Source organism: Rhinopithecus roxellana, chromosome 17 (assembly GCF_007565055.1).
Source record: "Rhinopithecus roxellana isolate Shanxi Qingling chromosome 17, ASM756505v1, whole genome shotgun sequence".
Classification (NCBI taxonomy): Eukaryota; Metazoa; Chordata; class Mammalia; order Primates; family Cercopithecidae; genus Rhinopithecus; species Rhinopithecus roxellana.
Window position 1 is genome coordinate 88,492,529 of NC_044565.1, and position 21,809 is coordinate 88,514,337.

General features: G+C 56.4%; 1 protein-coding gene across 1 annotated transcript in view; it reads left to right on the forward strand.

Moving 5' to 3' along the window:
- Window positions 1-12,983, forward strand: part of HPCAL1 (hippocalcin like 1) — a 122,647-nt gene extending 109,664 nt beyond the window's left edge. Inside the window, 4 exon segments of the mRNA XM_010379673.2 lie at window positions 6,026-6,100; window positions 6,102-6,428; window positions 8,642-8,747; window positions 12,089-12,983. Of these exon segments, the coding sequence (XP_010377975.1) occupies window positions 6,050-6,100; window positions 6,102-6,428; window positions 8,642-8,747; window positions 12,089-12,186 (582 nt within the window). The 5' untranslated portion in view covers window positions 6,026-6,049 and the 3' untranslated portion in view covers window positions 12,187-12,983.
- The last annotated feature ends 8,826 nt before the right edge of the window (window positions 12,984-21,809 follow it).

The window sequence follows — 21,809 nt, forward strand, 5'->3', positions numbered from 1 at the left end:
CCCAGGGCCTACAACTTCACAGAAGGTGGCTCATTTTGAAATGAAAAATGCAGGGGTGCAAATCAGGCAGAAAGGGCCTGCCATTAGCCAACAATGTGTCCATCACCACATCACCCTTGCCCGGGCCAGCCTCCCCTCTGCTGCCCATGCAAGGCCTGGGGAGGGCAGCCGGCCTGCCTGGGTCTAAGCCCTGGCTTTTCCTCTCCGAGGCTCTGGGGCTCTCCCAGGGTTGGTTTACTTGTGGTGAAGCATGACTAATAGGTAAAGTGTCTGACAAAATGGGCCCCACAGGCCACGGGTGTTGCTTCTGACTGTCCCTGCTGAGAGCAGGTCAGGCACCTGGCATCACTCCTGCCCCATAGACACCGATAACACATGTTTGTCAGCTGCAGGTCAGTTCCCCAAGGGTGGCTGCTGTGCTGCTGTAACACGGGACTGCACACTGGGCACTTACGCTGCGGAACTCTGTTTTCTCATGGTCTGGAGGCCAGAAGTCCAAGGTATTGGCAGGGTTGGTTCCTTCAGAGGCCTCTCTCCTGGGATTACAGATGGCTGCCATCTTGCTGTGTCTTCACACGGTTTCCCCTGTGTGTCTGTGTCCTCATCTCCTCTTCTTATAAGGACACCAGTCATACTGGATTAGGGCCCACCCTGGTGACCTCATTTTAACTTAATGACCTCTTTAAAGACTCTGTCTCCAAGTACAGTCCCATTCTGAGGGACCTGGGGTTAGGACTTCAACATGGGAATTTGGGGGAGGCACAGTTGAGGCCATAGTGGCAGCTGTCTCATTCTGCTCACAGCTGGTTCTCTCTGGCCACATGCCAGAGAGGAGTATGATGCCATCCCCTTAAACCACACACGAACATGCTGCCAGAAGGAACGTCATCACGTTTCAGCTGAAAGGAGTGAGGAGTGAGGACAAGCAGGTGCAGAATGAAGCCTTCTCATGCACTGGTCCATTGTGCACGTGCGCTGCTGCTATTACAGCATCAGACAAGAGGCTGAACTAGAGATGCCTTAGACAAACCCTGTTTTCCCGTCCAGATGCTGGCTGCAACAATGCCACAAGTTAAGAGGAGTGTGGGCAATAGAAAGCCTTGAGAGCAGCTGAGCTGATGAAGGGATGGGAAAATGGGCGCCCTTTTGAACCCTAGGAATGACCAAGCGGAGGTGTGCAGGGTTTGTGGGTGCCCCATCTTGAGTCTCAGTGCTCTGGGGGACATAGCGCAGAGCGGGACAGCCCTGTGGGTCAACCCCTGCCTGGTTCTGCAGACTTCCGAGAGGTCTGGGCTGGGTGTGGCCCTCACGCTGCCTGGGAGCCTCAGGCAACCTGCTGCAGCTGCTTGTCTAGAGGTTTTGCCACTCACTGGCCTGACTGCGGGAGCTGGAGGGGCTGAGATGTCATTCCCTGCTCTGCAGCTTAGCTCAACCTCCCAGGTGCCCCACCCCCATCCCTCCCTTCCCAGAGAACCAGTTATTCCTCGTCCTCATAAGTGCTCCTAGGACACTTGCCAAGTTCTTTCAGTGTGGGGGTTCTCTGGGGCAGCCACCCCCAGATCTTTGCCCCGCCTATGAGCCACCTCCCCTCTCCTCCTCACCCCCGTGCTCCCCGTGTGGCGTCAACCCCCGAGGCAGGGACTGTCTGCACTCCCTCTGACACACAGGAGGTTCTGGAAAAGCTTCTGCATGGTGAAGGAGCCACATGCGGTTTGGCCGGGTGCCCCAGGCCTCCTCTTCATCATCACGACCACCCTGCCTTCCGTTATTCAGGGGGGAGTCCACAGCTCCAGGAATTTGACCACCTCCCCAAGGCCCCCCGCGCATGGATGGGTGGAGCTGGCTCTAAGTCCACACTCAGTGCTTTCCCCTGTGCCCTGGAGCCTGGCTCGGTGCCACCAGGACTTGTTTGTGGAAGTAACACGTGAACACCTGGCGAACTCCATGGGCTGTGCGTGCGTGTGTCTTTGCCAACTCAGTGGCCCCACACGGCAACCCGAGGGCCAGGGCAGAAAGCACAGGAGAAGCCACCACGGGTGCTGCAGGGCCTCAGGCCGGGCGTCCATCCTCCACCTGTCCTTCTGCTGTCCATCTGTGGGTTCTCCCGCAGGTGCCACGCAAGGCTGGTCCTTCACAATGGCCCAGGCCCTCAACTCAGTGGTCAGGAGGGTTCCCACCACGTCGGGGCACAGCGGCAGTCAAGGTTCCCTCAGGTCCTCAGGCTGCCTTTGCAAATAAGTCCTTGCAAAGACCCTATTTCACATTCACAGATACTGGGAGTTAAGACTTCAGCATCTTTTAGTGGGGACATGATTCAACCCATGCATCTGGGCCTAGGAATTGGAACTGTCCCAGTGAGCTGTGCCCTGGGCACTGTGCAGTTCTGGGGGACACAGCCCTGACAGCCGGAGCGGGGCTCTCTGGACACAGAGCTGTCTGGGATCCGCTGAGGCAACACAGGAAGGACTCCAGAGCTCATCTGGCTGAAACCCAAGAGCCATCAGTGACAGCAGAATCCAGAGGGAGCCTACATCTCCAAGCCAGGTCCGGTGCTCTTCCAACAGGATAGCAGTCTTGTCAGGCACTCTGGGAGGCCGAAGTGGGAGGATCACTTTGAGGCCAGGAGTTTGAGCAGCCTGGGCAACATAGCAAGATCCCTATCTCTACAAACAAACCAAAAACCTCAGTAGCATCTTGGTTGTTTTTTTCTCTTCTGTCAGATATTTTGGTAATAGTGATCTTTTGATTTTACATTCCCTTTTTTTTTTCCATGTAGAAGTCTCTATGGCCATTTCATCTTGTGAATTAATTGAGTTTCCAAAGTGAACCAGCTGCATGTTAGAACCAGGACTTTTCTGAGCCCTTTGAAGCATGCTGGCAGGCGTCATTCCCAAGCCCCAGGGTGGGTCACACTCCTGGATGGTGGAGGCAGGGGTTGCAGGGGTCCCCCATCTGCACATTGCTCTAGGTCTGATGTGATTGCTCAACTCCTCCACGAAACAGAGTCATGTTTGTCCTCGTCTGGGGCAACCTGCAGTTGGAGAGGCTGGCCTCCTGTGGCTGTACACCCAGAGCTGGGCTTAACTGGCCAGGAGGAGAGAAGGATCCTTCTCTCTTAATAAAAAGTCCCCAGGGGCTGGGCACGGTGGCTCACACCTATAATCCCAGCACATGGGGAGGCTGAGGTAAGTGGATCACCTGAGGTCAGGAGTTCAAGACCAGCCTGACCAACATGGTGAAACCCTAATCTCTACTAAAAATACAAAAATTAGCTGGGCATGGTGGTGCATGCCTGTAATCCCAGCTACTCAGGAGACTGAGGCACAAGAATCGCTTAAACCCAGGAGGCGGAGGTTGCAGTGAGCCAACATTGCGCCACTGTACTCCAGTCTGGGCGACAAGAGTGAAACTCCCTCTCAAAAAAAAAAAATAGTCCCCAGGGCCCATGTCCACCCAGCCATCGTTCCTCCCCGGCCAATGTCATCCTTTCCTCACAAGCCCTTCCAGAGCACAAACACACAAGCACATATATTTGTCTTCTTTTTTCATAGATGGTAACAAGCTCTGCATACTGTTGTGTAGCTTCTCTTTCCACATAGAAATACACCTTGAAGATTATTTCTTGTGAGTACGTAAGATGGGCACCTGAGTAGTTTGCTGTTACAGACCACGTAGGCAATGGCCGCCTGCACAGATTATTTGCACTGGTGGGAGTGTCATCCGATGTTTCTGGAAGTGGGATGGCTGGGTCAAAGTGAATGTGTGTTAGTAATTTTGAAAGATAAAGTCATAAAGATAAGTAAAAACGCCTGGCATCTTGGCTCACAGCTGTAGTCCCAACACATTGAGAGGTCAAGGCGGGAGGACTGCTTGAAGCTAGGAGCTTGAGAGCAGCCTGGGCAAAATAGTGAGGCCCCATTTCTACCAAAAAAAAGAAAATTAACTGGGTGTGGTGGTGTGTGCCTGTAGTCTCAGCTACTCAGGAGGCTGAGGTGGGAGGATCGCTTCAGCACCGGAGGTCAAGGCTTCAGTGAGCCATGATCACACACTGCAGCCGGGGTGACAGTGAGAGCCTGTCTCAATAAATAAATAAATAATAAATTGATTGATTGATTTAGAGAGGATAAGTAAAAACAAAAACACGTATGTACTATAAAACCTGGGATGCGCCAGGCGTGGTGGCTCACACTTGTAATCCTAGCACTTTGGGAGACTGAGGCAGGCGAATCACTTGAGGTCAAGAGTTTGAGACCAACCTGGCCAACATAGTGTGAAACCCTGTCTCTACTAAAAATACAAAAATAAATAAATAAATAAATAAATAGCCAGGCGTGGTGGTGCATGCCTATAATCCTAGCTACTTGGGAGGCTGAGTTGGGAGGATTGCTTGAACCCAAGAGGTGGAGGTTGCAGTGAGCCGAGATCACGCCACTGCACACTCCAGCCTGGGCAACAGAGCGAGACTCCGTCTCAAAAAAATAACCTGGGATGGAGGCAGAGAAGAAAGGAAGTGGTGGGCAGTGTGGGTGGTCTGTCTTACCTTTCATAATGGAGAGCTGGTGCCTACTGTTTGGAATTCACAAACATAGTTCAAAGTGGTTACCACTGGGGCTAGGGTGGGAGACATCTTATTTCTCATTCTTCCATGTACTTCAAAAAGTATCATGCCCTGTATATATGTTAACTGTGAATGTAAGAAAGTAACATGAGGTGGTGCAGTGGCAGCCATGTTAATGCCGGTTAATCAATCTTGCATTCAGGCCTGGTGGAGAACCGCCCTGGGGGATGGTTTCAAGCAGAGCAGTTCCTGGTTCCCACAGGTGCCTCATTTTTTCCTGGTTCCATTCAGAACATCATTTACTGCCTAGAGCTAATTCCAGATCCTCCTCCCCACCAGGGCAGTTTATCAAAGGCAAAATAAAGAGGGTGGGCTGGGGACAGTGGCTCACACCTATAATCTCAGCACCTTGGGAGGTCGAGGCAGGTGGATCACCTGAGGTCAGGAGTTCCAGACCAGCATGGCCAACATGGTGAAATGCTGTCTCTACTGAAAATACAAAAAATTAGCTGGGCGTGGTGGTGCGTGCCTTTAATCCCAGCTACTCAGGAGGCTGAGGCAGGAGAATCGCTTGAACCCAGGAGGCAGAGGTTACAGTGAGCTGTGATCCTGCTACTGCACTGCAGCCTGGGAGACAAGGGCGCGGCAGCTCAAGCCTGTAATCCCAGCACTTTGGGAGGCCGAGACGGGCCGATCACGAGGTCAGGAGATCGACACCATCCTGGCTAACACGGTGAAACCCCGTCTCTACTAAAAAAATACGAAAAAAAACTAGCCGGCCGAGGTGGCGGGCGCCTGTAGTTCCAGCTACTCCGGAGGCTGAGGCAGGAGAATGGCGTAAACCCGGGAGGCGGAGCTTGCAGTGAGCTGAGATCCGGCCACTGCACTCCAGCCTGGGTGGCAGAGCAAGACTCCGTCTCAAAAAAAAAAAAAAAAAAAAAAGAGCGAAACTCTGTCTCAAAACTAATAAACAAAGAGGGTTCGGGGGTGGCTCCCTGAAAGTTTCTAGACGCCTATTCTAAAGATAAAAACATAATGTGATGCCTGAAAGAGGGAAGAACTGCTCCAAAGAGTCTGGGATGCGGCTGAGGTGGCCACTTTGCTTGGAGCTGAGGAGGGGGATGAAAGTAAGAACTGATTTTTAATCTTCGCCTCTTGTAGAACCCCTGGTGGGCATCGGATGATGCCCTGTTCCACTGATTTTAAGTTGTATTTTTTCCCCACATTTCCACATTCTCCAAGTGAGACTATGTCCCGCAGTGTGAGGGTGGGCTGTCGTGATTTAATTAGGGTCTCTTGGCCTTCTTGGTGGTCCATAAAATAGTGGCATGCCTTCCGATGGGGGACCCGGGAGTTGCTGAATCGCAGTGCTTGCACAGCGATGGGCTTATTTGGTCTCTCCGGCCCATGGCTCAGCCCTGCTCCGTGGCCGTGGGTGGCGTCCCCGGCTAACCTCCTGTCTTGCAGGTGTAGCCGCCGCCGCCAGCCGCCATGGGCAAGCAGAACAGCAAGCTGCGGCCCGAGGTGCTGCAGGACCTGCGAGGAGAACACGGAGTTCACCGACCACGAGCTGCAGGAGTGGTACAAGGGCTTCCTCAAGGACTGCCCCACCGGCCACCTGACCGTGGACGAGTTCAAGAAGATCTACGCCAACTTTTTCCCCTACGGCGATGCTTCCAAGTTCGCCGAGCACGTCTTCCGCACCTTCGACACCAACGGCGACGGCACCATCGACTTCCGGGAGTTCATCATTGCGCTGAGCGTGACCTCGCGGGGCAAGCTGGAGCAGAAGCTCAAGTGGGCCTTCAGCATGTACGACCTGGACGGCAACGGCTACATCAGCCGCAGCGAGATGCTGGAGATCGTGCAGGTACCGGCGCCCGAGGCCCCGGGTCTCACCGCGGGCCCAGGTCCCCTCCCAGCTCCCAGCTCCCAGCTCCCAGCCCAGGGCTTTTTTTTTTTAGACGGAATCTCGCTCTGTCGCCCAGCCTGGAGTGCAGTGGCGTGATCTGGGCTCACTGCAAGCTCCGCCTCCCGGGTTCGAGAGATTCTCCTGTCTCACCCTCCCATGTGGCTGAGATTACAAGCATATGCCACCGCAGCCAGCTAATTTTTGTATTTTTAGTAGAGACAAGGTGTCACCATGTTGGCCAGGCTAGTCACGACTCGTGACCTCAGGTGATCTGCCTTCAGCCTCCCAAAGTGCTGGGATTACAGGCATGGGCCACCGTGCCTGGCCAAGAATTATATTATTGTTACTTGCAAGAGGTACCTGCCAAGACCTGGGGAAAGCCCTGGATTTGAGAATGCAACAGATAGCTTGTGATGTCCCCAGGAATGCGCAGTCATCCAGTAAAACTGAAGCATTAACGATCACGAGAATCAGCCCAGCATGGTAAAGACGTCACTTCAGGAGGCGTCTCTCTGCCTTCATGCAGCTCTAGCAGGCAAGGCCATGTTTCAGAAGGAAACCAAGTTTTGTTCACTTGGCCAGGTGCCTAGGTGTGCAAGAGAGAGTAGAGCAGTAGAGCTGCCCCTCCCTGGCATTCCCCTGAGTGCCTCCCTGAGCCCAGGAGCATCCAGTTCTAGAACTGCTTATGGCCAGGCCTGTAATCTAGACTCTATCTCTATAAAAAATTAAAAGAGTAGCAGGGCATAATGGCATGCACCCGTAGTCCCAGCTACTTGAGAGGCTGAGGTGGGAGGATTGCTTGAGCCCAGGAGTCCGAGGTCACAGTGAGCTATGATTACACTGCTGCACTCCAGCCTGGGTGACAGAGTGAGACCCTTCCTCCAAAAAGACCAGAAATAAAACAAGAAAAAAATGGAACTGGTCAGAAGCGGGGGGTGCCATGGTGGGGAACTTTAGGGGTGGGCCTCCAGTAGCGGGTATCAAATCGGTGAGCTCCTGCACCAGCAGTGGCTGCCTCAGGAGTGAGCGACCCATTTCCCACGTAGACGGTTTTCACACTGTCAGAGTAAATTAACATGGGCTCGGGGAACTCTGGTTCCGTCGTCACTTTCTGGCTCTTAGCTTCACGCAGTGGCGGAAGTAAGAATTCTGCTTCCCAGGAATCACCATCGTGTCCTGTGTGTTAACCCTTACCCTTTGCAAATAGGTGTGCCTGTCACTGGCCGCACAGAGGCTTGGTCAGAACTTTGGGGCCCTGGTAGAACTGTTCCGAGCAGTGAGGAGCAGCCACTTCTGTCCAAACGGGACAGCCCCCAAACCAAGTCCCCAAACCCTAAAAGGCTTCCCCCAGCGCCATCGATGGCTCCCTGGCTGGCTGTGTGTTGTTTCTCATGGGACACTTGGTTGCTCCCTCCTTCTCAAAATGAGAAAATGGTCTCTTATCTTAGGAACAAGAATATCAAGCCTCCTTCACACGGAGTGCTCAGAAAATCCCACAGCAGTGCTGCCCCTCCCCACGCATGTCACTCTGCTCACTGGCCACTCGCCTTGCCCCATCACTGTCTCCCCTGTACATCCACCAGCAGCACAGGGGCACGTGACCCAGGCTGGGCCACTCAGGCAGAGATACGCAGAGAGACCAACAGCTAGGCTGAGCCCTTGGCTGGCAGTGCTCTAAAAAGGGCATGGAGACTCCAGTGCTGCCAGTTCCTGTCCTGTCGGGGCTGGTGATGGGGCTTTCCCTGTGAGTTTGAGGGGCTCAGTTCTCTTTTAAACTGAGGGGTAACAGCCACACAGTAAAATGCACACAGCTCAGTGGGCGGCGTGGTGAATTTCACGTATCTGTGACCACCACTCTCCCTCAGCATTCCCAGCCCCCGACAGCGACACTTAGGCACCTTCCTGGCACTACCTCCCCCCACCACCCAGGCAGAGATACCAGCACCCTCACCCTCCCAGCAGAGCCCTTCTGTCAGCTCTGCTCTTGAACTTCACATAGACAACCGTGAGGTTCACTAGGGAACATTCTCCCCACTGGGGAAGGGTCCCGAAGACCACCGGGAGCCCCTAACCTCTCCCAGCCTCGTCGTGGACTGGGCAGAAGCCCACCCTTGCTGCACCCGCCCGAGCTCCTGGGCCTCTGAGCACACTGTCATTGTCCCCATTCGCAGGCCATCTACAAGATGGTGTCATCTGTGATGAAGATGCCGGAGGACGAGTCCACCCCAGAGAAGCGCACGGACAAGATCTTCAGGCAGATGGACACCAACAACGATGGTAGGCTCGGGGTGGGGGCGGGGCTGCGTGTGTACACCACGGTGGTGGCAAAACACGTCTGGGGCGCCCCCTCCCCTCTGCAGCTTCTTGGTCTCCTGAGGGCCACCCCTGCCCGCGACCTGCCTGGCACCTGCCATGCCCAGGGAAGAGCGGGATGCAGTCAGGGACACCCGTCCTGCGTCCTGGTCCCTCTGTAACAAGGCTTTGTGATGCTAGGCATGTTGTGGCCCCTCTGAGCCACCGTCTCCCCACTCGTAGAACAGGGCATACCTGTATTCTCGTGGGTACAATGTTTAGGGGCAGGGAGGCAAGCATGCTAGCAGCCCTGAACCTGGAGGGGTTGGGATCAAAGGATCCCAGATGGTGGGGTCCTGGGGTGCTGGCCATGCTTCTCTTACTGCCATCCTGAGAGAGGAAGCTGCCCAGATGGCCCCAGTGTCCAAGGGGAACTGTCAGGATGAACGCGGCCGCCTTGTCCGCCTACGGCAGCTCTGTGGGGACTCAGTCCGCTGCAGTAGGGCAAGTCTCAAAATGGTGGGTGGCAGCAGCGGTGACGAGGCTGTGCCTCGAGTGCCCTCCTCTGCACTGGCTGTGAGGTCAGGGTGGCTGTGGGGTCTTCCCGTTCTGCTCTTCTTGCCGGCTTTGTCAAGAGCAGCCACAGCACCAGGTTTGTTTTGCTTTTGAACAATAAAGAAACAACCTTAAGAAGAGAAAATACTCCCTGGGTTGTGCTGGGGATGAAAAGATAAGCTAATGCCCAAGAAGCTGCTGTGGAAAGTCTGGAGTGCAGCCCTTGGGTGAGTTAAGCGTGACCCCAGCAGGAGATGGGGTGTGGGGGAGCTGTAGGCAGCACATAGCGTTCCAGGCAGCCAGGTCACTGTTTCAAAACATATGCACACAGAACACAAGCCTGCCTGGTGCCTGGCATTGCCTTTGGGCTGATGGGAAACGTGTTTTCCACCTTCCAGCCTAGCAGGGCACCTGCTGCCACTCTCCAAGGCTGTCCATTCCTCGTGAGGATGGTGAATCCAGTCCCACGGGGTTGTGAGGTTTCAGCGAGATGATACCTTAAAGCTCTTAGCAGGGCTCACACTCCACAAATAGTGGCTGTTGTTCCCGACTTCACAGTGTCCCTGGGGAAGCCACCCACGGTGACTCGCTGCCCGAACCTGCCTCCTGGCTTGGCCCTGCCCACCTCTTCAGAGGGCATCTTCTAGGTGGATTGGGAATTTGGATGGCATGGTCGTTGCTAATGTCCGCGCTTTGATGGAGCACTTCCTCCTGTGAGCCAGGGGACCCATCTGTCCCTGGAGCTTGGGGCATGGAGGGAAGAGTGATACCAGGAAGGTGGGGCTGCAGTCAGGGGCCAGAGTCAGTTCAGGGAGTGGTCCTCAGCTCTCAAGGCTCCTCCAGGGACTGCTCAGGAGTGATGGTGCCCTGGAGTTTGCCCCAACTTCCCTGGCTACCCTGGAAGGTGCATGGCTGCTCCAGGCCTCTGGGCTGGGCTGATGGGTTTCTCCAGGGCACAAGTATCATTAAAGCTGCCCTCTCCTCAGCTTGTCAGGCCGCACATGTGGGACAGGCTGTGCTCAGCAACCCTCTCACCTGCCCTGCCCTCCATCAGGAGGAGCCAGTGGAACCTTCAGAATCCCCCAGCATCTCTGCGGGCCTCAGAGTCGTCCTGAGGCAGCTCTGGCTCTCCCGACTGGAGGTCCCTCTGGGCTGGCCCGCTCGCTCTCAGCCTGGGACAGGAGGGCCTGGGGTCAGGGACAGGAAGTGGGGGGCCTGGGGCCGTGGACTCTGAGGCCCCACACCTAGCCGAGGAGATGACCACACAGCTGGCTGCCCTGAGTGTGGGGAGTGACCATGGTCCTCACCAACCTTCAGGCTGGCAGCCACTCTCTCCATTGGCAAGAGGGTCCTGGGGACTGTCTGCTGAGGGCCTGGCTGTCCCTCCCTCTCCCTGCGCACCCCTTAGCCCGGGCATTGTTTGGGCTCCCTTGGAGCCAGCAGGCTGCCCAGGCCCCAGAGGCATCAAGTTCGTGCCCTGGAAGAAGCCAGCCTGCCCGAGCCTGGGCCAGGGTCCCATGAGAACAGGTGTCCCTGTCTGCCAGTGGACTGGAGGGGCTGAATTCCCAGCAGGGCCCTACTGGGCAGGGGCATCCTCCATCCTGGTGCTGGGCTGAGTCCTCAAATGCATCCTCCCAGGTGCCCTTGAGATGGGTGTTCCCATTATCCCGCCTTCGAGACGAAGATCCTGAGACCTGGAAATGTTGGTGGCTTGCCATGCGCCAGAGCCAAGAGCCCCTCCTGCGCACCTTCCCCTATGCTGGGCCTAGCTGCATGTGTCTGTGTTGCCTGCACAGACATTTTGCAGAGTGTGCTAGTGATTCCAGCTGACAGCATAGAGCCTCAGACAGACACGTGGAGGGGCTGCCCCAGGACCCAGGCTGCTAGGGGGCAGCCAACCTCAAACCTCATCCTTCCCCACCAGCAGGAGCCAGAGGCTCCCCCTCCTGCCCTTGAGGCCATGTCTGAATGGGCAGAATCCTTATAGCCTATCTTGCTTGTGGACTAGCAGAGCCAGGGCTATGGTTGACCACAGTGTGGGTTCATTGACAGCGATTATGGGATGGTGAGTGGATGGTCAGAAAACCTCCCCGGACCCGCCTCGGCCCGCCAGCCTTATGGAGCCCCATCCTGGGCCACCAGCCTCCAGAGGCCACTCTGCCCACCATGGAGTCACCGAGTCTGTGTCCTGGGAGAGGGAATGTGTTGTCACCAGCATTGGATGCGGAGGATGAGGGGCAGCTGATTCTTTAGCATGACCAATCTTTTTCTAGGTTTTCCTCTCTCTGCGTGGCTAACAGTACAGAGCACGAGTTTGGTACCCCAAGCCTGAGCAGCAGGTCTACGCTGATGCCAGGGAGGACCCGGGTCTTGTTTCCGGGGGCCCCCAACCAGCACGGCCTTCTCAGCCTGGATTATGTATGGGTTAGAGGCAAATGCTTCATTTTTCTGCACAATGTACATGTTCCTTAATAAGCAAAGTGTGGGGTGATTTCGAAAAGGATTTAAATGGCCCTCATCAGCCATGTCCTGCTGAGCTGCTGGGTAAACCCTTTGAGGTGCCTGATGTATTGTAGAGAGCAGGGAAAGGAAAAAGGATTTTTTGCAGAAATGCCTGTAAAGTGAATGGAGACTAGACACCGTGCAGCTTCAAGAAGTCTCAGGACTTTGAACAAAGGGGGCATCCCTGACCTGAGAGCTGTCCCCATCCTCTCTGGAAGCATAAAGAACAGTGAGCACTGGCCAATCCTGATGTCTCTTGTCCTCTGCAGGCAAACTGTCCTTGGAAGAATTCATCAAAGGTGCCAAGAGCGACCCCTCCATCGTCCGCCTGCTGCAGTGCGACCCCAGCAGTGCCAGTCAGTTCTGAGCGAGCAGCCCCTGGACAGTTGCAGAGAAACACAGGCTTGTCGTGCCGTTTAAGCTTTGCTTGCAAGAGTGGATGCCCCGCAATCGTTCCTGCTCTCCCGGGCCCCAGGCCTGGGGCATGCGTCGCACCTGCCCGGCCCGGCGGCTGCGCCTCCCTCCTCCGCCTGACCAATGCGACATTCCTCCCCTCACGCCCGGCCCGGTCCCTTCCAAGGCAACTCCCAGAGATGTGATGACATGCAGGGTTCAAGTGTTCTTGGTTCCAGGCACCTCCCGGCTCATGGGGAGCCCAGAGGTCCACGCCGAGGAGACCAGGCAGGACCTCCCGAGGCTGCGCCCCGGCCGGCCCGTGCATTTTGTGATCCCAAGTGACTCTGTGGGAAGGGTGGGGACGAGGCGTCAGGAGGGTAGACGGGGAGCCCCTCCCGTGCATGGCTGCCCTCCCGTTCATTTTCTCCACCACAGCCGCTTGCACGTACAGATACTGTGGTCCCCTTTCTTTTAATATATAAATTATGTATGGTGAAGTGGAGTGTAATGTGTAGGTCCTGTATTTAATGCCTCTGACTGCCTTTGAAGCGCAGCCCCCTGTGGCCCGTGGCCCCCTGAGCCTGGCTGTTGTGTGGTATTTATGCTCTCTTTGTCTGCCTGTTTCTAAGGAAATGCATGTGTGCCCTGAGCCGTGATGATCCTCCTGTCCCGTGTCGCGAGCACAGGCATTTGTGTCTGGTCTGTCCTCCCTGTTGATTGGTCTGGCATTTCCGGTATTAAAATGATACAATAAATGGCATTTTCTGAGTTTTGTGTCTGCCCGCGGGAGCCCCCATTCCTCAGGCCGTGGCCCCTGCACGCTCCAGCCAAGGTGGGTCTGCTGCGTGCTGCCGCTGTTGGTAAACCCGGCCCCTCCTGTGTCCCTCCAGCTGTCCCTGCGTCTATAAATCTTGCACAGCCTGTTCTTCAATATCTGCCTAATGCCAAGAAATATTTGTGGAAATAAACGATGACTGTTCTTGGCAGATCTGACTGTCAGGATTCTGCCTACCCCAGCTCTTCTCTCTCCTTCTCCTTCCACGGTTTCAGGTCATAGGAAAACCACATTCCAAGAGAGGACGGCCATGGCCAAGGGCGCGGTCAGGCTGGCCCCAGAGGTGACAGGCCTGGTTCTCCATCCAGCCTTCGCCGCTGCTGTCAGTGCTTCTGGTCCCAGCAGCAGAAGGCCCAGCTGAAGAAGTGGCGGTTGGTCTCGCCTGCTGAGGGGTCCAAAGACAGCATCGCTGGGGATCCCCGGGCATCAACTTGGTTTTTTTCTTTTCTTTTCTTTTCTTTTTTTTAAGAGCGAGGGTTTCTCTATGTTGCCCAGGCTGGCCTCAACCTCCTGGGCTCCAGCAATCCTTTCGCATCAGCCTCCTGAGTCACTGGGGCCTCGGGTGAACAGCACTGTGCCTGGCTAATCACAGTCAGCTTTTCACCTCAGACTTTCTCCCTGGGGTGCCCACAACTGCTGTCGTGGTTCTGGGCAGTACAGCTGACATGCGCGCATCAAGAAACAGGGAGGGAAGTCTCCAGTCCTCCCACTGAGGGACAGGAAAACCCTCCAGAATCCGCCCACCAACCCATCCCCACCAGCCCCACCTCTCAAGGCTGAAACCATGGCCCGCGTTCACAAGATGACCTTGTGATGGCCACGGCTGGCTTAGGCTGGTCAAGATGGCCCTTGGCCAAGGAGGCACCCGCCTTCCCCAGAGGGCATAGGGTTGGGAAGGGGTGAAGTAGAATGGAGGTTGTTACCAGGACGAGCACCACAGCAGTCTGCTCACCTGCCATCAGCTCACTGTGCCTCAGTGTCTTCACTGTAGGGGATGGGGGGAGCTGGGCGGCTCACTGTCACGTGTGCAAAGCGCATGGCTTGGAGCCTGCCTCCCAGCAGGCCTTCAGCAACAGCAGCTATTTTGTTGATTTTAGTCATTTTAATATTTTTTAAGACTCCATGTCTCTTTTAATAGAAATGGTGAGTCTGTTTGCCAAGTGCCTTCTGAGTCAAAGGCACTGCTAGAGCTATTTCATAGTAAAACTCCCCACACACCCAGAGCCGCCAAGCCTTGCTGGGGGAACCAGGTGGGGTACAGAGACAGAGGCCAGGTGCCCTGGGCAGACCTAGCTTGCTATGAAAAGGCAAGACGGTGCCTTTGGCAACACTGCCTCACCTGGAAGAATAGCCAGTGAAGGGCTTGATTTTTATAAACATTTAACTGGGACTGGCAAACGTTAAATCAAGAGTGCTTGTTGTGGGGAGGGCTCACTTATGATGGGGACAGAGTCCAACGGACAGATGGGAATGACCACTACATTAGTCAGGGTTCTCCAGGACAGAACTGATAGGAGACATGCATGGATGGCAGGAGTGGGTGGGTGAATGGATGGGTGGGTGTGTGGATGGATGGATGGATGGATGAGTGGGTGAGGGGATGGGTGAGTGAATGGATGGGTGGGTGGATGCATAGATGGGTAGATGAATGGATGGGTGGATGGATGGATGGGTGGATGGGTTGCTGAATGGGTGGGTCGGTGGGTGGGTGAATTGTTGGGGAGTAGATGGATGGCTGGGTGGATGGATGGGTAGGCGGTGGGTGGGTGGGTGGGTAAGTGGACGGGTGGGTGGATGGATGGATGGATGCATGGATGGATGGGTGAATGGGTAGGTGAATGGATGGTTAGATAGATGGATTTATCATAAGGAATTGGCTTGTGTGATTATGGAGGCTGAGAGGTCCCAAGGAAACAAGCAGCCCTGTCCCCCATAGACAGAGGTCAGCAAGCTGGGGACCCAGCTAATGGTGTAGTTCCAGTCTGAATCTTAAGGGAGGAGGAGGCCAATGTCCCAGCGCAAGACTGAGGCAAAGAACAAATTCTCAGCCTTTTGTCCTATTCAGGCCTTCAGCTGAGTGGATGAGGCCCCCCACACTGGGGAGGGCAATCTGCTTTACCCCACCTGGTTCCCCCATTGGTCACCAGTTCCAATGTCAAACTCATCCAAAAGCACCCTCACAGGCACACTCAGAATAATCAGTTTGTCCAAATGTCTGGGTACCCCATGGCCCAGTCATGTTGACACATAAAATTAACCATTATAACCACCTCTGCTTAGATGTGGAGGAGGTAGATATGGGGGTCCTAGTGGACCCTACCCTACAAGGAGCTTACAGAAGCCAGTATGATTCGTCTGGGAGTCCAGTGCTGTCTGGGAAGTCAGGGAATTGAACCCCAAAGATGTCCCTGTGCCAAGAAGCTCAGCCTATCAGAGGGGGAAAGAACCCAGAAGTGAACCCAGAACTGTGGACCATGCCACCCACCCAGCAGGAGGCCTCTTCAGTCTCTTCCTTTGTCCCGGATCAGGCTGTTTCGGCGGGGGGGGGGGGGGGGGGGTCGTTAGAAAGTGTCTCCACCTGTCCCTCTCTGGTAATTTGCAATACTGGCCCTGGGCCTGCTTCCTCTTCCTCCAACCCCATCCTTCTGCAAGCTTCTCTCTTGTCTTGCCTTCTCCTTGCCTCAGGGGATCCCAGACCCTTTGCCATCCTGCACGGGCACTCCAAGTTGTTAAAGTTCCTTGGGAGTTGTATATAAGTGTTCCTTATCCTATAGACAGAAGATCTCATCACGTACCTGCCTAAGCAAGACTTATGTGTGTGGACTCAACAGAAACTCTGGAAAATGGCTCTGGTGGCTCCATGGTCCCATCCATCAGCTGTCCTAACACTCACTGCATGTTGTCCCATGCTCACTGAGTAAACACAGCGTAATGGGAACAACTCCTGAGACAGGAAAATGTTTAGACTCTAAGGAAGGAAGCCCTGGAGTGTGGAGGGGAGGGTGGCAGTACGGGGTGTTAGTCCCAAGACAGTTCATCTGGTCAGGCCACTGATTAACCCCTAGTAGGGCAAGACTGTCACCTCCCTTACTCTGAACCTTAGGCCTTAATTAATACGGCCCCAGGCATTTTCTGCTTGGGTAGACTGGCCTCCTGTGTGGGAACCAGCATTGAGCTAGCAAAGCATTAGCTCCCATTCATCAAGGATTTCCTCGGACAGACACTGTTTAAAACTTCAAATATCTAATTTAAACCTCCCGTCAACCCGGCAATGTGGTATCACTATCACATGGTACAGATTTATAATACTGGTTTAAGAGAAGTTAAGTAACTAGTCCTAAATCCTTAGCAAGAAGTGGCAGAATCAGGAATTGAAAGAAGGATCAGCTCCCAAATCCGAGGTGCATCTTCCCCCAATTACAGAAAGGTCTTCCAGTAGCTGGGCTGGAGCCAGGTCCATGTTTCCTTGCCAGCCCTCTGCGGCCTCCTTCAGGGCCCCTGGTGTCTAGGGAAACGAAGGAGCTTCTCCCTGGGTCCCTGAACAAGACTTAAATGCACTGCATTTGTGGCACCCAGGCCTGATTCCCTCCCCGCCCGTGCCAGGTCACGCCCTAAATGGAGAAGGGGACGCACCTCCCTACCACTGTCTGAGGGGCGCGCTCTGGACTCTGAATGGAACCCTCCCCTCCCTGCCGTGCTTAGGCAGGTACATGATTAGATCTTCTATCTGCCTCTTGAGATCAGGGGTGCGCCTGAGCAGGGACCCTCACGGGGGTCCAGCTAGGATCACAGCCCCTCCAGAGGAGACAGAACCCACGGGACCTTCAGGCTTCTGAGAGGGAGATGGTGGGCCCAGGAAAAGGTATTTAGAAAAACAGGAGTTTGGCCTTGGGCTCATCCGTGACGCGACCTTCCCTAGCCGCCTTGCCCTGGGCTGAGCGCCACTGAATCAAGCCCGGGCGCCCGGGGAGCTGCCAGGCAGCGGGAACCTCGGCCGTCGGGGAACAGACTCCAGCTTGAGGCGTCCTGGGGGCCCCGAAAGGAACAAGAGGAAAACGGAGCCGTGGGGCAGGGGGGGGGCTCGGCTCCAGAGGCCAGTGGTCCCGTGCTAGTCCCACCTGTCGTCAGCCACCCAGCCCTGCCACTCTGACCCCGCCACGGCAGCGCAGTGGCCTGGTGCCCGCTGGTCCTGGGCTCGGGCTCCGGGTGGGCAGCGATGCATCCCGGCCCAGCGTGGGCGGGGTAGGGCAGGGCCGGGCCTGGGGCAAAGGCCAGTTTCCTTTAATCTGGGCACGCCCTCTCCTTGGCTTGGGGCTCCCTTACTGCGGCCTGGGAAGAGGTCTCAGAGGAGACGGGGTGATGCTGGAGACACGGTGGCGATGGAGCACTGCGGGTCTGGGACCCGGAGGGCAGCTGTTTATCCGGCAAACACCTCCCCAGGGCCAGCGTGGGGCATGGCACAGCAGGGCGCTGCCGGGGCGCAGGGGCACCTGGGACAGGCACAGCCTGGCTGGGGCAGGAGGCTGGGGAGGGTGGGAGGGAGCTCGGGAGGAGGGGTGGCTGAGGCCAGCGGGGACGGGGCGGCAGCCCCTGGAGGGCAGAGTGGGGCTCCCCGGAGCCTCAGCTCCTCTGGCTCTTCCCAGTCGCCTGTGGGACTCCACCGTGGTGCCCCGATCTGAAAGGCAGTTCACGGGAAGGCAGACCCTGGCCCGCCCTGCCACCTGCCCACGGCCTATTCCAGCGGTGGCCAGACCCTGGGGGCTCGAAACCGGGCTCATCCACTACGTGTGTGTGCTCTGTGTGCGAGTGTCTTGTGGGGTGTGTGTGGCTGGGGCATGTGGTCATAGTGTGCGCTGTGGATGTGTGTGGCGTATTTGGGTGTGTGGTGGTGTGTGCGGATGGTGTGACTTTGTGTGTGTGATGTGGATGTGTGTGGTGTGTTTGTGTGTGTGGTGGTGTGTGGGACATAGTGTAACTGTATGTGTGTGTGATGTGTTTGTGTGTGTCATGGTGTGTGGGGATGGTGTGACTGTGTGTGGTGTGTTTGTGTGTGTGGTGGTGTGTGGGGATGGTGTGACTGTGTGTGTGTGATGGATGTGTGTGGTGTGTTTGCGTGTGTGGTGGTGTGTGGGGGATGGTGTAACTGTGTGTGTGGTGTTTGTGTGTCACGGTGTGTGGGGGATGGTGTAACTGTGTGTGATGTGTTTGTGTGTGTGGTGGTGTGTGGGGATGGTGTGACTGTGTGTGTGATGGATGTGTGTGGTGTGTTTGCGTGTGTGGTGGTGTGTGGGGGATGGTATAACTGTGTGTGATGGATGTGTGGTGTGTTTGTGTGTGTCATGGTGTGTGGGGGATGGTGTAACTGTGTGTGTGATGTGTTTGTGTGTGTGGTGGTGTGTGGGGATGGTGTGACTGTGTGTGTGTGATGGATGTGTGTGGTGTGTTTGCGTGTGTGGTGGTGTGTGGGGGATGGTATAACTGCGTGTGATGGATGTGTGGTGTGTTCGTGTGTCATGGTGTGTGGGGGATGGTGTAACTGTGTGTGTGATGTGTTTGTGTGTGTGGTGGTGTGTGGGGATAGTGTGACTGTGTGATGGATATGTGTGGTGTGTTTGCGTGTGTGGGGATGTGGGGATGGTGTGACTGTGTGTGATGGATGTGTGCGATGTTTGTGTCACGGTGTGTGGGGCATGGTGTAACTGTGCTGTGGATGTGTGTGGTGGTGTGTACTGTGCTGTGTCTGTGTGGCATTGCGTGTGCTGTGGTGGACCCGGGTCTACAGGTGGGTGGCTTCTGGGGTGCCACACGAGGCCGTCGAGTGGCAGACCTGGCAGCTCATTCCAGGAGGGTCAGGTGGGGCGCCTGGCTCCGCAGCTTGAGAGGCTGGGCCTGGGCTCTGGGCACCCTGCTCCCCTTCCTGGCCCACCTGGGCCCACAGTGGCCTCCCTTCCCACTGAGCTTCCCTGCACCAGGCCTGTCCTAGGCCTCCATGTACCCTCCTCCAGAGGTCGCCTTCGGTGACCTCATCAAATTACTCTGGTCGTCTCCATCCTGGAGCCCTGTGAGGCTGCTCAGGAATGAGTGGGGATGAATGAATGAAGGGAGGGTCAGCAGGTGGCTCTGCCCCATCTTCACGCAGCTGGAACTGTGCAGTGTGTGTGCCCTGGAGACGCACTGAGACCCAGGTCAAGTCCCAGCTCCACCTCGAATGAGCCGCCTGGCACTGGACAAGCACTGCGTCTTTACCTGTAAACCATGTGGTCAGGGAACCAGGGGCAGAGGGAGGGGCTGCAGGGCCTTGGGGGAAAGGCAAGGGTCCTCAGGGGCAGGACCTGACCCCCAGGTTCCTGGGGACCTCTGGAGGTGGGGGCCCCAGGGCTAGGGTCAGGCACCCCGGCAGGGATGGCAGAGCATGGAGGCGTGTGTTCGAGTGTCTTGTGGGGTGTGTGTGTGGCTGGGGCATGTGGTCTTAGTGTGCACTGTGGATGCGTGTGGTGTGTTTGCGTGTGTGGTGGTGTGTGAGGGATGGTGTCACTGTGTGTGTGTGATGGATGCGTGTGGTGTGTTTGCGTGTGTGGTGGTGTGTGAGGGTGTCACTGTGTGTGTGTGTGATGGATGCGTGTGGTGTGTTTGCGTGTGTGGTGGTGTGTGAGGGATGGTGTCACTGTGTGTGTGTGATGGATGTGTGTGGTGTGTTTGCATGTGTGGTGGTGTGTGGGGGATGAGGAGGGCAGCACAGGTAGTCTCAGCTGGGCTCTGCCTCTGGCTCAGGGACAGGTGCCAGGCACCAGACCCACAGGAGGGGTGGGGGTGGGGTGCAAATCTGCCCTCCACCCACTCAGCCTATCATGGGGGTGGTCAAGGGAGACCGGGTGGGGTCACCAGTCACTGTTGGGCATAGGGGAGCATTGGGAACACCTCAGAGGGGATTGGGGCCACTTTGGGGCCAGGCAGGGGGACAGCCAGGACCAAGGCTGCAGGGCCCCACCAGCTGTTCACAAGGTTGGTTCTACAACATGGGGCAGGGGTGCAGGGGCTGGGCTGGGAGCTTCACCTGCGGGGGGGCTTCAGGAAGCGTTCTGAGGTTGAGGGGAGTGGTCTGGCCAGGGACTAGGCCCCCTGGTGCCCCTTCCTCAAAGCCCCCAGGACCCTGGTGTGGCTGAGTCGGGAGCTCTAGATCGAGGCCAGCTCGACAAGGGCCCCGTGTGACAGTCGAGCTGTCAATGTTCGCCCAGTGGTCGAGTGATTCGACCACCTTTTCCTGGCCCCGACTGCGCTGCCACCGCGGGGTGCTGCTGCCCCCTGGTGTCCATAGCCAGGAGGGCCATCTAGGGCTTGGGTGTGCTGGTCCCAGGTGGGCCTGCTTTGGAGAAAAGCTTTCTGTCCTGGGTGGCATTTGATGACAAGAGGAGGATGCTGAGGCCCAGAGGAGCCCCTGACTTGTGGTGGGCCAAACTGCACACAAAAGCTGAGGCCAGGCTCCCGGTATCCAGGACCAGAGGCCTTATTGCCAGATAGGAATGCCGGATACAATACAGGGCACCCAGTTACACTTGAAATTTCAGATCAACAAGAAGGAATTTTGCAGCTGACATATGTCCCATGCAGTATCTTATATTTGTGCTAAATATGGCAACTCTCCTTGAGAAGCCAGGGAGTGCAGCCTGCACAGCTCTGGGGTGGGTTAGAAGCTGCAAGGGCCAGGCCTCCTGACAGGCAGCCCCAGGGCCAGGCGTATGATCCTCCTGAAGGAGCCACCCAGGCCCAGACTGACCCTCGTCCAGCAGGGCACCAGGCCTCCTCCCGTGCAGAGCCGCCCCCGAGCTGGCCCCGCCTGGAGACCCCCCTCCCTAGCTCACAAGCTCATGGGCCTGAGCTCCACAAGTCACCTGACTGAGCTCCACCTAGGTAACCCCCGGCCAGCGGCAGAGCACACCTGGTCATAGCCGTCTCCAGCCTGGAGTCAGCGCTGCGCGTGGATAAAATTCTCCTAACTCCCAACAGCAGCAAGAATTCTGGAGGCGCTTCCACTCTGTGCCCTGCATTTGGGCCTTCACCAATCCTCCCTTGTAGCAGCCCTGCCAGGGGGAGCACCAGCTCAACCCCCACTCAGGAGGCAGCGGCCGTGGGGACCCCTGTGCCTAGTGAGGTGTGCGGCCTGGGTCTGGCTAGTGTCTAGTGAGGTGTGGGGTCCGGGTCCGGCTGCGTCTGTCCAGCTCCAGCTGAAACCAAAGCCACAGCAGGAATGCAGGGCCAGGTGCCACCCTCTGTGGTATTCCAGAGCCATGGGTGCTCAGGGCTGCCTCTGCCACCCTGGCAGGGAATAGGATTGGCAGAGAGCAAGGGCCGGGAGCACATCGCCCTTGGTGAGAGAAGGATGCCTCATTCTAGTCACGGTCATTGTTCAGCAAGAACCCAGGAGCAGAACCTGGCTGGCGAGGCAGGGCCCCGAGGACTCCCAGGCCCTCCTCCTAACTCCCGGACTCGCCTCAGACGTGTCACTTGGCCTCTCTGGGCTTCATCCCATCGGTAAAAAACAAGAGCTGGGAGAACTCAGCAAAACCTTTTCTTCACATGACGCCCTACCTCGAAACCCGATGGGTGAGACTGGGTGAAGCAGGAGAGGGCGGAGCCCCCCACTCGCCCCCCTCACCCCCAGGCACTGAGGCTTCTCGCGACTCCCTGGTAGGGACAGAACCCGATTTGAAACAGGTTGACTCTTGCCTTCAGGGGCAGTTCTCCAGCCAGACCCAGCATTG